The sequence below is a fragment of the Puccinia triticina genome, chromosome 14A (genome assembly GCF_026914185.1).
Source record: "Puccinia triticina chromosome 14A, complete sequence".
NCBI classification, from domain to species: domain Eukaryota; kingdom Fungi; phylum Basidiomycota; class Pucciniomycetes; order Pucciniales; family Pucciniaceae; genus Puccinia; species Puccinia triticina.
In genome coordinates, this window is record NC_070571.1 from 3,795,132 (window position 1) to 3,811,303 (window position 16,172).

General features: G+C 47.7%; 2 protein-coding genes across 2 annotated transcripts; both read left to right on the plus strand.

The window, feature by feature from the left end:
• Nucleotides 1-4,328: 4,328 nt before the first annotated feature.
• PtA15_14A349 (uncharacterized protein) lies at nt 4,329-4,751 on the plus strand (the record flags this gene model as incomplete). Its single annotated transcript, XM_053163055.1, has 2 exons — nt 4,329-4,383; nt 4,561-4,751. 2 exons carry the CDS (start codon nt 4,329-4,331, stop codon nt 4,749-4,751), a joined length of 246 nt encoding a protein of 81 aa, XP_053027020.1.
• Nucleotides 4,752-11,151: 6,400 nt separating this feature from the next.
• Nucleotides 11,152-13,573, plus strand: PtA15_14A350 (uncharacterized protein; the record flags this gene model as incomplete). Its single annotated transcript, XM_053163057.1, has 6 exons — nt 11,152-11,667; nt 11,918-12,211; nt 12,300-12,509; nt 12,588-13,161; nt 13,236-13,402; nt 13,481-13,573. 6 exons carry the CDS (start codon nt 11,152-11,154, stop codon nt 13,571-13,573), a joined length of 1,854 nt encoding a protein of 617 aa, XP_053027021.1.
• Nucleotides 13,574-16,172: the final 2,599 nt, after the last annotated feature.

Consider the following 16,172-nt stretch of genomic DNA (forward strand, 5'->3'; position numbering starts at 1 on the left):
TTCACTCGAGTTGGAGTTCTTGCTGTGCTATTTTGCACCATTGGTTCTCTTGATGCCGAAATGGATGGCAGAAGATCTGGGATGCTTAAAGACCTTCAAATATTTCTGGAGCACGGGTTCCCCCGTGGACCTACCAAACATCTGAAATCTGGGGGGTCAGATCTGAAATTCCAGATCAACAGGAAGTCCTCCAGTAGGGGGTGAAGGAGTCGGGTTAGAGAAATACCCAGTTCATTTTCAGAACCAGAGCATCTTCTTTACCCTACCAACTACAGGCCATGATCATCGGCCGTTGCCCTCTGCCAGTATGGGCCGGGCAGGGAGAGGCCAACCAAGCGCTGGGTCGTGACAAAAAGACATCCCGGGGTATGTCAATTTCAAGGTTTTGTTTAAAGTTGGGTCTGGCTTTTACAGTTTGGTGTCAAGTTTAAAATAAAGTTACTACATAACAAAACCAGAAAATTTGAGGAAAGATCCAAGCATTGGAGGACTTCCAGTTGACTTCAAATAAATCTGGAATTCCAGATTTTGCAGGGGAATCTGGAATCTGGAACTCTGGACCCCTTCGGGGAGCTTTGGGGACCAAGATTTCACTGTGAAATCTGAAATCTGTTGGCTCAGATCTGGATTTCCAGATTGACAGGAAGTCCTCCATTGCAGGGAAATCTCTGTCCCCAAAGCTCCCCAAAGGGATCCAGAGTTGCAGATTCCAGATTCCCCTGTGAAATCTGGAATTCCAGATTTATTCAAAGTCAATGGGAAGTCCTCCATTATTCAAAACACAATATCTGGGAAAAATCTCTGATTGGCGATCTTGCCAGCCACCAAAGAGATATTGCGCGGAGATGCAGCTATTTTGCTGAATCTCAAGACCTGAAACAGAATCTCAACGCTTGCTCACTCTCTCTTGACACTCACAAGGGACTTCAAAAACACTGACCACAATATGAACAACCACTCTCACCTCGATGGCCAACGGCTGGTCCGGATGATCCTCAGTCAACACACCTCCCAGCCTAACTCAATTCACTGCAAGCAGGCCCTTGACAAGCACTTTGGAACGGGCAACTATGTATCATGTCACCACCTCCTCTTGATGGCTGATTGAGAACCATTGGCCATTGAGAGGATGTGTATTCCTCTCAATGACCGGTTCAACCGGCCATCAAGAGGGTGTGCACTCCTCTCAATCGCCGGTTCAATTGGCTATCAAGAGGTGTATTCCTCTCAATGACCAGTTCAACCGGCCATCAAGAGGGTATGTCCTCCTCTGCCATCAAGAGGGTCTTCTCAATGGCCGGTTCAATCAGCCATCAAGAGGATGTGTATTCTTCTCAATGACCTGTTTGGCCGGCCATCGAAAGGGTGAGAGGGGGCCGGTGTACATGCATATCTAGTTGTGCAGCCGAGCACCCTTGATCAGTAGAATCTGGATCTCAGTGTCACAGATCCAGATTCCGGGAATTTTTGGCTGCCTGGCTGTCATTGGGCAAGATCAGAATCTGCCCATGGGCACATTCTGATCTTGCAAGATTGAGATTTTGGCCCCCGCGCGGCCGGGCGGGCCAATAAATTTGGAAGTCTAAATTAGTTTCTGGAGGGCTCCCACAATTGACGGGAAGTCATCCAGTCCAAAACTGGATGCAAGCAAACTGGAGGGTTGCTTCATGAAAATACTGTTGCGCCTCTCATTGTAAATTGTGGATGGACGGCTCTCATAACAGAAGGGTTTACATTTCTGATGAGCATGTGTGAACAAGGTGCTTCCAATGGGGAACATGACCTATTTCATTGGACAATTGCTGTGCTCGGAATGACGGTCTAGCAACATCCTGTATGTGTTGATTGAAAATGTCAGATTTTAGCGGGATTCAAAGTAGACCCGTGCATGCCAGTTGCAAGGCAAGGCAAGCCGGCGTTCAACTCAAATGTTGAACGTCAACTTGCAGTCTCCCCGCAAAACTGGGTTATGCAAAGTGACCTGCATGCACGCGCGGGTCTACTTTGAAACCCCCTTTTGCACTCGAAAGAATGTCTGGTGTCAGATGGATAAGGATTCCAATTTCCACTCACCAGGCTGTCGCCCATTGCCACATGGATTATTTTGCCCGGCAGGAGGATCGTCTCGCCCATTGGAAGAGTTGCCCCCTGATTTCTGGTCGACGGCGCCGCGAAGGACAGGTGAAGCAACGTATAAGTGTAGGGTAACACCAAGGAAGACAGCCAAAAAAGGCAAGATAGAGCGCATTTCAATTGATTGATGTTATGAGGTGGTTGAAGGTTTGACTGGCCAGATGGAAGATGGACCACTGAAGGAGTTGGTCTGTAATTTCCTGTGCAGTTGGAGACGGAACAGGACAAATAATCAAGTATTTAAATATCTCATATCATTTTTTGGTGCCTGATGAGTCATATCTCACCAGCCTTCACCAGCACATTGCAAATTGGGTATGTACATACATATTTCCACGGCCAATGCCATTTTCATTGTGGAAGCTGTGCTGTGGAGTGCATAACTCACTGACCTTCAATATTGTGAGATTTCCAGGTGAGACCCTTGCCAACATCACTCCCATCAAACTCAGAAAAATGTGGTCTGCTGCGTACTGCTAGTTCACATGCTGGGAAGCTGACCAACAGCCTGTGAGGATTTTGGGCTGCGGACAATCTGAGGTGTTGGTTCCCTGGCGGGTAACCGTCAAACGGCAGGGAAATACTTGTTGGCAGTCTGACGGGTGGGGGAGTGGGCGGCTAACAGTCAGGCTGACAGTCAGCCCGGCTTGGGTCAAGCCAGCATCAGACCGGCAGACGGGGGACGGATTGACCCAGGTAAAGCCACTGAGTGTCCTGCTGGCAGACCGGCGGTGGCTTGACCTACATAGGTCAGTCCGCCGTACATCTTGACCAAAAGAAGATTTGCGGACTGACCCTTGCGAGAGCCTGACAACGGGCTGCCCTGTATTCACACGGTAGCCCAACGTGTGCCCCTTTGGCGTCGGGTTGTCAGTCCAAGGGAGCCAAAATCACTCTTGTGGTGTAATAGAGCCTGACAATGAGAGAATGTACAGCACTTTTGGAAAAGGATGTTGCTGGCTCCCAAAAACCAAAAATGAGAGCCTGTGTGAGCCTGTGTCTCTTATGTGACAGCAGGACACAAGAAAAATGGGTGGGCACTGCTTGGATTTCTTGGAATAAAGCAATAACAAACAGTAAGAGAGAGAGAGATAGAAGGAAAAAGATGATCTGAGTTATGATAATCAAGGTTCTTTTGACCTGTAGGTTCCACTAGCAATGCTACTCCTTAAGGGAGTGCTGCCAAGCTGTGCCTGAGATTGCAACAGCCTCTTCTCACAATGGAAACGTGGAAGGTACCTGAATTAGACAAGTCTAATCAGCCACAATTTTTTAGACTTCTCTCTGGATAGTCAAAGTTCTTTAAAGGTAAACCTATCTAGTTTTTTACTGACAAAAACCACAAAAAAAGAAGGATATGAAGAGGTTTGATCCTTGAGAGTAGATGTCTAGAGGTATATGTACCTGTGATCAAAGAGGAGAGAAGCAAAAAAAGAGAGGAAAGAAAGCAGTCAAAAAGACAGAGAGGAACTCCTCTGAGATAAGCAAGGGTCAATGAAAAGGGTACTAACTGTCAATATTCCTTTGGGTAATACTGGGAGTGTAGTGGCCTTGTTCTGGTGATCCTGGGTTGGCTGGAGGTATGGTTCTGGTCTGCTGAAGTCTGTGGATCCTCCTGCTGCATGGGGGATCCTGACTTCGAAAATTTTCAAAGTTGGATGACATAATCACACATGTATATGTGGTTTGGAGCTCTCAGGCACGACTACACGGCGCCACTGCGCATGTGTGTCACAAACCACAAACTCTATGAAGGGGTAGAGATATTGGAAAGTGATCAGTGAACACTACGGTCAAAATTGCATGAGAAATCAGAATCTGAAGTCAAAACAACATTATGTCTTAAGTTTAAAACAATATAAACACATTTAGGTACAAAATGGAGATAAAAGGCAGTTTTAGGTCAGCTGTGTTGACTCTAAGGCTGACAGCCTGCAGGTTGCGCATGCGCCTGCATCTGAACTGTGAGGCTGCAGATATTGGACACTGTTTGCAATCCTGAAAATCCAGCTCCGGCCAGCTCCCATACGCAAATGAGCCTGGCTGCCTACTGGCTTTGCTTTATGGCAGGTACCCCCCCCCATTCCCCCCACGCGCTGCCACTAACCATCCAAATAATCATCCTCAACCAATTCCTGAAGCCTACCCAATTCCAAAAACCGTAACACACCATGAAACCCTTCAACCCTCCCAAAATGTCCGGACATGGTACAAGCGGCAGCAAAGGACTGGGAAAGGGTGGTGCCAAACGTGAGTTATCCGCACTCCTTCCTTGCAATCACCAAATCCTCCTGACTGGTCATCACCCTTTTCAATAATTGCAGGCTTGCTCAAAGAGGAGGTTTCAAACGGATCTCCGGTCTGATCTACGAGGAGACTTGAGGAGTTCTTGAAGTCAGTGGATCCCCCTATTTCTTGAACTCACAGCGGCAATTCCATGGTTCTTCATGCAGAACAGGCTAGCTGATCTTTACACCACTACGCAGATCTTCCTGGAGAATGTCATCAGGGACTTTGTCACTTGCACTGAGCATGCCAAGCGGAAAACAGTCACTTCGCTCAACTTTGTTTACGTCCTCAAACAACAGGCTCAAACACTCTATGTATTTGGAGCTTAAACACTTGTTTCCCCAACTTTCTTCCTTAAAGCTCCTCACATAAGTTTGTAGTTCTTTGCCTCCACCATCACAGTTGTATGATTTCCATAAGCCTTTGCTCTAAGCCCTCGAATTATTAATGTATGCACAAGGATGCCTTCATTCAAGCATCAATGGTGCTCAGTACACTATTGTGTTCATGGTTGAGTCTTTCTGGGAGGAGTAGCAAGCGTAAGCTGGCTGAATCTCCTCAATTGTTTTACATACGCTTTCAAATGCTGGGAAGTGCCACTAGTTGAGAGGCTATAGTCAAGGGACACCCGGCCCAGTTTCCAAAATTGGAGAACGGGTGCGGAATTGAGACAACATTGCTATTGATGGCTGGTCAGGTCGGGCTGAAAGTTCCGACAAGCGATGGCAGAGACTTTGAAATTCATGTCTGGCCAATATGATTAACACCTGCTTTTGAGGCTACCAAGTGGATGATTGTCTCATCCATCATTTGTCTCATCATTCCGATCCGAGATTGTTGCTTGTAACACATGTATCAATTACCCTGATCACATTCAATAATACATTCAAAAGAAAACAAAACAAGAACTTCAACATGGCTGATATCTGAACAAATGATTATGTAGTTGGAAAAAAAGCCATGTGCAACATAAGTAATGTTCCATAAGTCAGGTACAGAATTAAGAATCAATCATGAAACAAACCACGACAAGGTAAAACTCAAAGTCCAGATGATTGAACCCAATAATAAAGCTTAGAAAACTATCATCTAGAGATATTGCCGGCTTGGGTCCATGGCGACAGCAAGGTTTGGATTGGGTATCTGATTTGAGTTGGCAACAGGAATCGGTCGAGAATTTGGATTTGGTTGGTTGGTGGCAGCGGGTGGGGGGAATGGGGGGGTTCCTGGCAGAAAGCAAAGCCAGTAGGCAGCCAGGCTCATTTGCGTATGGGAGCCTGCCGGAGCTGGATTTTCAGGATTGCAAACAGTGTCCAATATCTGCAGCCTCACAGTTCAGATGCAGGCGCATGCACAACCTGCAGGCTGCAGGCTCTCATTTTTGGTTTTTGGGAGCCAGCGACATCCTTTTCCAAAAGTGCTGTATTTCAAGAGAAATGAACAACAAGAATGAATGAGAAAATACAGCAAGTGAGGAAACACAAGCTCTATATATACATGCTATTATGTAGTATGTATGTAATAGGATAGCGCTGTCAAGTCAAGGAAAAAAAAAAGAAACATGGGAAAGTCCCATGTCTACGGTAATTCATGATAGAATGACTTACCCTGGACATGTAGGATGTAAGATGTAACGTACTGGTACATTACGTAGCAGACTACAACACCTTGGAGTCTCAGATCACAGAACAACAGGCAATAACGTAATGAGCCATTCTGAAACTTTGCCCAACTCCTCAGACAACGCGCCATCTTTGTCTGGACCAGCTCAGCCTTGCAACCAGCGGGCCCTTTTGAGCATCTCCAACGGGTGGATTTGTTTGCCTTTAGCAGCCTGCAAGCGGATGTCCCAAGCTGTCACTAATGTGTTACAGCAGTCCGTATTACGGACTGTTGATTTGGGCGGGGGTGCCACGCTGCCAATGCAGACCCAAGCTGCCAAAGAAAGCAGCCAAGGGCGGCTTTGATTGACAGCCTCTCATTTTGGCAGCTCTCTCAGCAGCGAGCTTAACTAAGCCTCTCCGAGGAGGCGCAAAGCGTCTCCAAAGGAGAGGCTTAGGACTAAAGTCAGATTCTTGGCCTGAGGCTGACAAGGCTTTTTGAAGAAAATGAGCAATTTTGTATTTACATTTATTTTATGATTAGCTCTACGGTTTTACTCCAAATCCCAGCTGACCATGTTGTAGCCCTTGATCTCAGCTATCTTGTACATATTTTTTCAATTATTCATAACAAAAATTGGCTGCTCAGCAGCCATTCTTGCCAGGACTATTTCTGAGCAATGTGATGGACCCATCGGGCCACTTGCTGGTCAAGATTGGACAGGTTCTCACAATTTGGGCTCACCAGACCTCCCAAGGCAGCTTTTTTACATCACAATTACTTCCAAGGGATGAGGATACAACTTTGATGGGATACATGGTAACATGTACAACAAGAAGCTGATTCTAATGGTACTGGAGGCTGTGAAGAAATCCGAGGGGTATGCGGTGATATGTGGATTAGAAGGATTTTTTGGCCATTTGGCTGGGCAGCCTCAGGCCAAATGTTGGACATTAGGCACAAGTCCCTCCCGCAAGCGGGAGGGTGCTCGCGCACTGCGAGCAATGGTGAAAGGCTGCGCTGCGCTACAAAAAGCGCCCGTTTTAGCGCAGCGCAGCAGGTGCCCGCTACATGCCCGCCCCTAAAAGCTGTAGTGTAGCGATAAACCGCTGCGCTACGGCTAAATGTAGCTCACTTGCGCTATTTTCCCAGGTGAAAAAGCGCAAGTGCAGCGGGAAAAGCTGCGCTTTTGAGCTAATATAGCGCAGCGCAGCTGAAAAAAGCTTCTTGGCGCTAAAGTTGCGCTACATGCGCTTTTCTGCTATGAAAGCGCAATAGCGCAGCAGCTCTGATTTGTTTTGCTGTGGGCAGCATAGCCCACAGTCGAGGTCTTGGATGTGATGGATCCCAAGACCTCTGCTGTGCGCTGCGAGAGACTCCAGAGAGGGTGGCCGCTGGCTTTGCTGCTGCAAATACCCCGCTGTGGTTTGGTCCCTCAAGTTCTACTTCCCTCCCCTTCCTCAGTCTATCACCCCCATCATCTGTGTTTTAAATTTTTTGCTTCTCAATTGTTTTAGTTATGGCTGCCAAAGACAATGACCCCAGACAATCAACCCCTCCAAACAATCCCGACCTTGCCAGTGATCAACATCAATCAAACCGCAGAGAATCTTCCCGTATGCGCACCCTAATTACTCACCCTGGCTTTATACGCACACAAAGCAACTCTTTCCGAGCCCTTGTCCCTCATGCAGCCAACCCCAAGCAAACTTTTCAACCTCCAGCCGTCGAAGAGGGTAATGAAAGAACCTCAGATATTGAGGATGTTCCCAACCAAGCCAGTTCACCAAAAAAGGCCCCGCGCAAAAGAGCAGGGGAAGTTGAAAATGTAAGCTTTTTCATTTTTTCCTTAATTTTCTGGCAGGTTATAACTTCACCTGAATTTCCTGCTTTGACCGGCTGGTTTTTTTTTTTGACACTTTTTTTACATCATTTTAGGGCACACCTGGACTCAAGCAGGTGGCTAGTTGCACCGGTGTAATAACCCCAAATTTGGTGAGGCCGCAAAGGCAAATCAAGGAACATCAAAATAGATTATTGGGATGACTAGCTTGTTTAGGCCCCGTTTGGCTGCTGCGTTATAAGTCATAAATGGTCGAATTTATGACGCGCGACCCCCGGGGGTTTCAACATTTTGGTGGTAACGTGGGGCAAACTTTGGGTCACGGCGTCATAAATTCAACCATTTATGACGTATAACACAGCAGCCAAACAGGGCCTTAATATCTCCCCCACTACAAATTTCTTCCTTTTTCTCGATACTACCAGATCAACCATTAAAAACAAATAAAAAAGCTGCTTCCTCCCTTCCCCCAAAAAAGAAGCGCAAAAAAGTGCTATAAAATAGTGTAGCGTGCTGTTTAAAAACTACTTCCTCCCCTCCCCCAAAAAAAGCGCAAAGGAGCGCTATAAAAGCGCTATTTATAGCGGCAGCGCAGCGCTTTTGCACTTTTTTATGGCTACAAATAGCGGCTAAAAAAAAGAAAAGCTACAAGCTTGCACCAAAAAGCGCAAGCGTAGCCCAAAAACGCTATGAAATAGCGCAGCGCATCCGGGTCAAAAAGCGCTGCGCTATGCGCTATGCGCTACGCTGCGCTATCTGCAGCGCAGCGCTTTCACCATTGCCACAAGCACAGGGAGTAAGGCTGTGACCCGGGGTTTGGGATGGGGCATGAGGGTCATCCTGAACCCCAGACCCCAGATATGCCCCGGGGGACCCTGAAGCCCTGGGTCATGGCAAATTTTTTTTCTTGCCAGTAAAATGATGTGGGCATCATCCCCGACAGAAGAGTTATCCCATCCTGTTGCAAATGACACGCAAATTCCTCTTGGTCGCTGCTTCCAAGCGTGTATGTATTCTCAAAAGGCCAACAAATTCTCTCCTGGCAGTAATCCATGCTCAAACCAAAAAGCGTTTAGCATCTCTTGTTTCTCAAGGGGTGGTAGTGTACCAAGCTTTTGATGGCCCCTTCCAATCCCCTTTCCTTTGTTGTTAACTTCTACACCCATTTCCTGGGGGTTCTAGCTTGCGCGTCTCAGCTCTATTTTTCTCTCAGTCCACCCATTTGATTGGGGTTCTTGCTTGTGCTCAACTTGTTTCTCTTGCTTGGCAGCTCATTTTTTCCCTCAAGCTCTAACTAAAACCAACTTTTACATACATATCATGGCCACTGGAATGACAAAAAAAACATAAAATCCCAAAAAAGACATCACATCCCCCCAGGTAATCCCCCCTTTGCAAAAAAAAACATGTGCCCCGGGGTTCGGGGCATTTTCAAAGCCAATCCCAATGCCCCGGACCCCGGGTCATGCCCCAAACCACGCTTTTGGGTCACAGCCTTAACAGGGAGGGACTTGTGTTAAGTTCGAGCTCCGCTGGTGTTGAGGGACACCAGGGACTGAAACTTAGGGGCTACTGGTGCTCACGGGCAGAGGGCTTGACAGTGAAGATATTGCTTAGATTCAGTGAGGGAAGGAAGACTCAGTGAGAAGCTGGTAGACAGTAGTGATGGGCTGCTTGGTAGAAGCATATCTACATACAAGCATACAAAGACTACTAAACAGGATTCGCTACTTTAACAGCTGGAGGCCGACTTTAACAGCTGGAGGCCAAAAACGACCTCCGGCCCGCCAAAGTTGGACTCAAGCCGCGCAACAGCGGCTCCGTTGGAGATGCTCTTCGTTGGGCCATCAATGACTGGTCATGAGTAGGACCCTGGCAACCCCCTACAAATGGGCGGCATGTAAATTTCCCAATTTTTCCAAAATTCATACATTTTCACAGCCCATTCATACACGTTTCATGTGTACCCTCAGAGGATTTCAAAAAATTTCATACATATTTCATGCCTACCATTTTTTTTTTGCGGGAGGGGGTGCAAGCCTGTTTTTTTGAAGCTATCCATTTTTTCTAGCTTCAAGGGCGCCAGTGCACATGAAAAAACATCAACTAAGAAACAAAATGTCTTGAATTACTGTACTAATGTTGAATGAATACAATCAACTGAAAATTCAATCAAGCTTTATTTTTTTTCTTTGCAAGGGCTTTCATATGTAAGAACTCTTTTTCCCAGTGTTCCAAGAATGAAGGTTGAGTAACTTGAGACATGGCAAGATAAAAAAAATTCATCAACCGGAAATGTCATCAACAAATGGCTGGGCGCGCACTTTGCGCTAAATTGGCATCAATGAACAAATTTGACTGTTGACCATCCTGACAGGTCCTGCCAAGGGGGGGTTGAGAGGGAGCACTTGGTGACCCCCGGCTGGTCTCATACATTTTCCGACCATCCTGACAGGTGCCAGGTGCTGCCAAGGGGGGGGGGGGGGGGTTGAGAGGGAGTGCTTGGTGGCTGCCAGCTGGTCTCATACATCATTACTACCCTCCCTTCCCTGAGGAAAATCTCATACATTTGAGGTGCCTACCCTTAATGGAAAAAAAGGCATTCATACCATTTTCATGTTTACCATTTTGTGATTTTGCCAAATAATTCATACATTTTCATGCTGCCCATTTATAGGGGGTTGCCAGGGTCCTTCATGAGTACCGACATCCAAGAACAATTCACAGCTCCTTCGATGGCCGGCACCGACCGGCCATCGAGAAACTCCGGTTGATCGGGCGCCAGTCCGTTCCGGACATCGAAAGTGGCACCTCATCCCCTGGATGGTCTGAAGGAAAGAGGATGAGACATATTACACATACTGGTGTTTCATATGTACAAATGCGCTTTGCACTTGCACGTTGTGCCCTGCAGGCCTTCCGCAACGAGCCGCAATGTCCGTGAAACGATGCAGGTTCCGGCGGCGTTTTACCTCTCCAGGGTCTCAGCTCGGTTGGATATCCTTCCTTCCTGCCGAGTTCTCTGACACAGAAACAACCAGACCCTTATACTTTGTATCTCAGGCCGATCCGTCGGACCTTCCCACTCGAACCAATCCTGAGCATCAGACCGCCCATCCTCAGCCAGCCCAGCTGACCCCGAGTCCACACACTCCAAGCCATCCGATATCTCTCCTCCGCCGGCCTCGCCAGAACGCCTGACAGGCTAGTTACTCCTGCCAGTATATCCCAAGCAAGCAATCGGCCCTCGCATCAAGCCCGGCACTCCACCCTGCAGAAAAGCCATGTCTCTCGTCCGTCTGGGGCCACTCCAAGCGGGGCTCCGAAGCTTTCGGCCAAGCCCATCTCTCACGACGCCCTCGAAGTCTATCCAATCGTTCAATCTGAGCGGATCGACGCTGGGCTTCGGCTCGCGGACCTTTTATGGTTCCGCTCGCCAGCGCGGCACTGGGCCTATGGGCGGCTCGTCCTCCGCCGGCCCCTTCCCGGGCCGCGGTCACGCCCTCCTGGCCGCCGCCCTCGGCATGGGCGCCCTGGCTTCCGGCGCAACCGTCTATGCACTCGAGACCGCCGAGCTCTCCAGCGACCCTCTCGCGGCCCTCGCCCCGGATGCCCTCAGGCTCAGGGCCGCCCATGTCGCACAGAAACATTCCCCCGACCTCATCCGCAGCTATCTCACACTGCTCCTGTGTGAGATCCCCGGCGTGGCTACTTACGGCCCCGTTGTACTCAACCAGTTCATCTCCCTCAGAGATAATGTACCTCTCATTGGCCCCGCCGCTTGGTCAATCGTCGAATGGGTGCGTTCCTCTCACTCGTTAAACTCACTCTCAACTAATTTTCTTTTTCCAATCTCGCGTTGTCTCTACATTCATTCACTGGCCCCTCTTTCATAAAAACTAAATGATCATTACAACCGGTATCCCTAAATCAGTTCGTGTACCACACATTTTTTTCACACGTGAGCAAGCCTCTCCACATGATTAGACCTCTCGCCAAAAAAAATACATCTCTGATTGCTGCTTTCTTCTGTATTGCACGGGGGAACAGTACACAGGTGGAGAGTCAGCCGAAGAGTGTCAGCCGGTGATGGAGGCCTTGTATGGTGGGAATGTCGGCTCCCTGTTGAACTACTCAGTCGAGGCATTGGAGCGGGTGGGGAAAGCGGAGCAAGGTAGCGGGTTGAGCAAGGAGAGTATAGAGGCGATCTCGCGCACGGTCGAGTCATTAGCGGAGTACGAGTTGAGGCATAACGAGTATGCGGCGGGCTCGGCACGGATGAAGCCGAGTGCGGTGGCCATCAAGGTTTCCGGGCTCGTCGGAGACCCCTATCTCTTCAAGCGGGTAAAAAACAATGACACATTCTTTAGCAGTCAAAGTATCATCCTAGCTCTGAAGACTTGAGTATTTTGCTTGCCTTTGTATGGTTTAGGCTTCCGAGAACCTCCAGGCTAACGGCCTCTCGCCCTTCCGCATCCACGGCTCGCCCTTCCCCAACGTCCAGTCCGGCACGCCCGATCCCCTCTCCCCCGCTGATCATATCACCCTTGACGGATTGATGGCTAGCCTCAGGGACATCTGTCAGAAGGCTAAAGCGGCCGACATTGTCCTCATGATTGATGCCGAATACAGCTGGTTTCAGGTATGTGTCTCTCGCCTCTTTTGTTATGTACTATCTTAGATTGATGCGCCACTCTGACACTCCGTTGATCCACACCAGCCTGCGCTGGACAGAATAGCTACCTTCCTCTCCGCCGAATTCAACAAAGTAGAATCCAGGCGGTCCGGATCGGAGGGCTACTCGCCGACGGTCTTCAACACCTTCCAGGCGCTGCTACGGTCGACCCCCGAACGGCTGGCCGAGTATATCGACGAGGCACACCAACGGGACTTCTCAGTGGGCGTGAAGTTGGTCCGGGGAGCCTACCTAGTCTCGGAGACGGCGCGGTGGCGGGAGGCGCATGCCGCCGGCCGGCCCGGTGTGCCCGACCACCCGCCCGTCTGGGCCTCCAAGGCCGAAACTGACCGCTGCTTCGACGACATCGCCGCCAGCCTGGTCCAACAGCTGGCAAGCAACGCCCGTCGTGCCGAGGGAATCTCCTCCCACCCCAAAAAAACATCCCCTCCCAGCTCCATCGAGGTCGCCATGATGATTGCCGGGCACAACTCGCATTCGGCAGCTAAGGTTCTCAAACAGCTCAGAGACGAAGAGGGTCTCGCTAAGAATGTCGATAGCCAGAGTATCCGTCTATCGGATAGCTTGAGAGGCAGACTGATGTTTGCGCAACTCTATGGTGATCTTTGACATGGTCTCCTATCTTGATTGAAGTGATTGGGATTAACATGTTTATTTGTGTGTTTGTTGCAGGCATGGCTGACAACTTCACTTCAACCTTGACTCAAATCCTGGCCCCGAGCGACGCTGGACAAAGACACCCGCAGCCATTTGTGTTCAAGTATCTTCCGTTCGGTCCCGTGGACAAGGTGTTGCCCTATCTCGCGCGTCGGGCGGAGGAAAACTCGGCAATCCTCGAGGTAAGCGTTCTCTCCTTCCAGCTTCCAACACCTAGTCTGTCTCAGAGATTCTTATCCCCCCTTCTCTTACTTGGTTAGGTCCAAGACGGAGAATCCGTCCTAAGTCTTGAACGCAAGCTCATTGGCAAGGAGATCCGCAAACGACTCGGCTCCCTATTCTACCTATCATAAAAACCTCCCCAAAATAATTACCCCAAATCTATGTTGTGTATCTTCTCTTTCTTGAGAATCGTTTCACTGGCGCCGTATCTCTTGGCTATCTCCTCTTTTTGCAGTTTGCCATTGTCTATAGTATCAACATTTTCCATTAATCAATCAAGCAATCTGACAAATCTTATCGGGATTATGCACTTGGTTTTGGCCACCCAATCCCATGATTCGTCCAGCTTAACTCGATTCCCTCGCTTTGAGACGCCTACCACAAAGCGCCCCTCCAGAATCAATTAATACCAGAAGTCCTGTTTGAGTGCCTTAAGCTATGGTGCTTTGCGCGGTAAGAATTTTCCAGGAATATCTTGGAAATTAACCGCAACTTGTATGGTATGTAACGAAATTGGCAGTAGGGAATGTTCATGCAGGGAGAATTTCAAAAGTTAACCTAATCCCTCCTGGCCTGAGGCTTCGCCCGGGGGACTTAAGACTTGTCAAGTTATCAGGGATGTTTGCGTGAGAGAACCGGATACTTGACCGCTCCTTTTGTTAAATCACCCCTAAGTAAATTTCAAAGTCTCATCCACAAGACCAAATTTTTCCAGATTGCATGCTTCCTCACCTAGCTTATATATTTTCTAGATTGTATGTTTCTTAAAGGAAAAATTTACAGACATTTGATTCAGAAAATCAAATAACAAGAAAAAAGCAGTGCTTTGGCTGAGCGCCGTCGGACCTGTCCTATGTTCTCCGGTTGATTTCTTCAGAAATCAGAGTTTTAGAAAAATAAAACAAATGTGGAGATAGAGGGGAGGTGGTCTCAAATTATATCAGAAGGAGGAGGAGATGTAGGCCTACTGTCTAAGCACAACTTATAAGGGTTTGGTATTGTCAAGGTTGAGTTGTGGTGATTCACAGAAAAGCACCACCAAAACCCAAATTTCTCTCCTGCAAACATTCCTGATAAGTCATAAGAGCATTCAAATTTTTTCACTAGATTTTCAGGTCAATTAAACCATTTTTGTGGGCAGGTTAGCTGACCAAAGCTATCTTGAGTGGGCAAACACATTTGTGTGTAACTTGGTTTAGCTTCAGGCTGACTGGCTGATGAGGACACTTTAGATCATCTGCTGAGTCTACATTGCAAGTTTAGCTCTGGCATGGGGCAGGACACACCTTTTAAGAATTTGAGATCAACAACTTTATGTCAGCTAATACCTAAAGCTAACACAAGAATGCTTGCAAGCACTGTCATGAGGTTGCTTGGGGTGATTCTTTCTTGACTTGCAGACCAAATGTTAAGTGAGTATATTGTAGGAATAAAGGTTGGTCCTGGTAAGAAATGCCCAAGTCCACCTTTGCGGGCTGAGTGATCATGTCAGCCTTAGAGTCAACTCAGCTGACCTAAAGTCTGCCTTTTTCTACTTTTTACATATGAATTAATTTATATCTTTTTTATCTTAAGAGAAAACATTGTTTTGACTTCATATTCTGTTTCCTCATGCAATTTTAACCCTAGTTACAACTCATCAATTCCTTGTAACTATACTCCTTCCCTGAGTTATTGAGTTGTGACGCGCATGCGCAGTTGTGACGTGTCAGCGCTACCAGGCGCGCCAAACCACATGTACATATGTAAATTACATAAGCAAACTGTGAAAATTTTCGTAGTCAGGATCCCCCTTGCCTGAGGCGGATCTACAGACTTCAGCACACCAGAACCACCACCCAGATAACCCCAGGATCACCACCAAAGAGCTTACAACACTCCCAGTATACCTACCGTCACAGGCGCCTAGGATATTGACAGTAAGTAACCTCTTTCACTGAACCTTGTTTATCTCAGAGGTACAACTTTGTGTCTTGCTTGATCTGCTCTTTCTGCTGGTTTTGTCTTCTTCTTGATCATAGGGCTGTCCCTCCAAATCTACTGGCCTTTGCCTCACTCTTGATCACAGGGCTGTCCCTTATTATCATTTGGCCTTTGCCTCAAATCTAGGTTACAGGGCTGTCCCTCAGGTTTCTCTTTAAGAACCTTGACTATCCAGAAGGAAGCTAAAAAATTGTGGCTGGATTAAACTTATCTAATCCAGATACCCTCCTGAGAGGAAGCTGTAGCACTTCTTAGCACAGATTAGCAGCACTCTTCTGAAGAGTAGCATTGCCAGTGGACGTGCATTCCCACTAGAATAACCTAGTACTTCTCTTTATCCTGATCCTTCTCAGTTTCTCTTCCTCTTTCTCTTTTTCTCTTATAGTTGTATTTTCTTTATCCCAAGAAATCCAACTATTTCCCCGCCATTTCTTGTGTCCTGCTGTCACTATAGAGACTCAGGCTCACAGATCACCAATGAAATCCAATCTTTACTGCTATGTCCCACCAATCTTCAACACTTGGCAATGATTCTGATGTTTGGTGTAATAGTTTGCAGGTGATAAGCTTTGCACCTGTGAGGACATAGCAAGTAAGAATAAGGGTAACTCATAAAACTCTATTCAATACTCTCAGTAATTTTCATCAGTTCAAGTAAAATAAGATGATGACAGAAGAGAGAGAGAAAAACTACTTTCCCCCTTCGCCTTCCTACCTGCCACACTTGTCAAGTTCTGTTCCCACCCA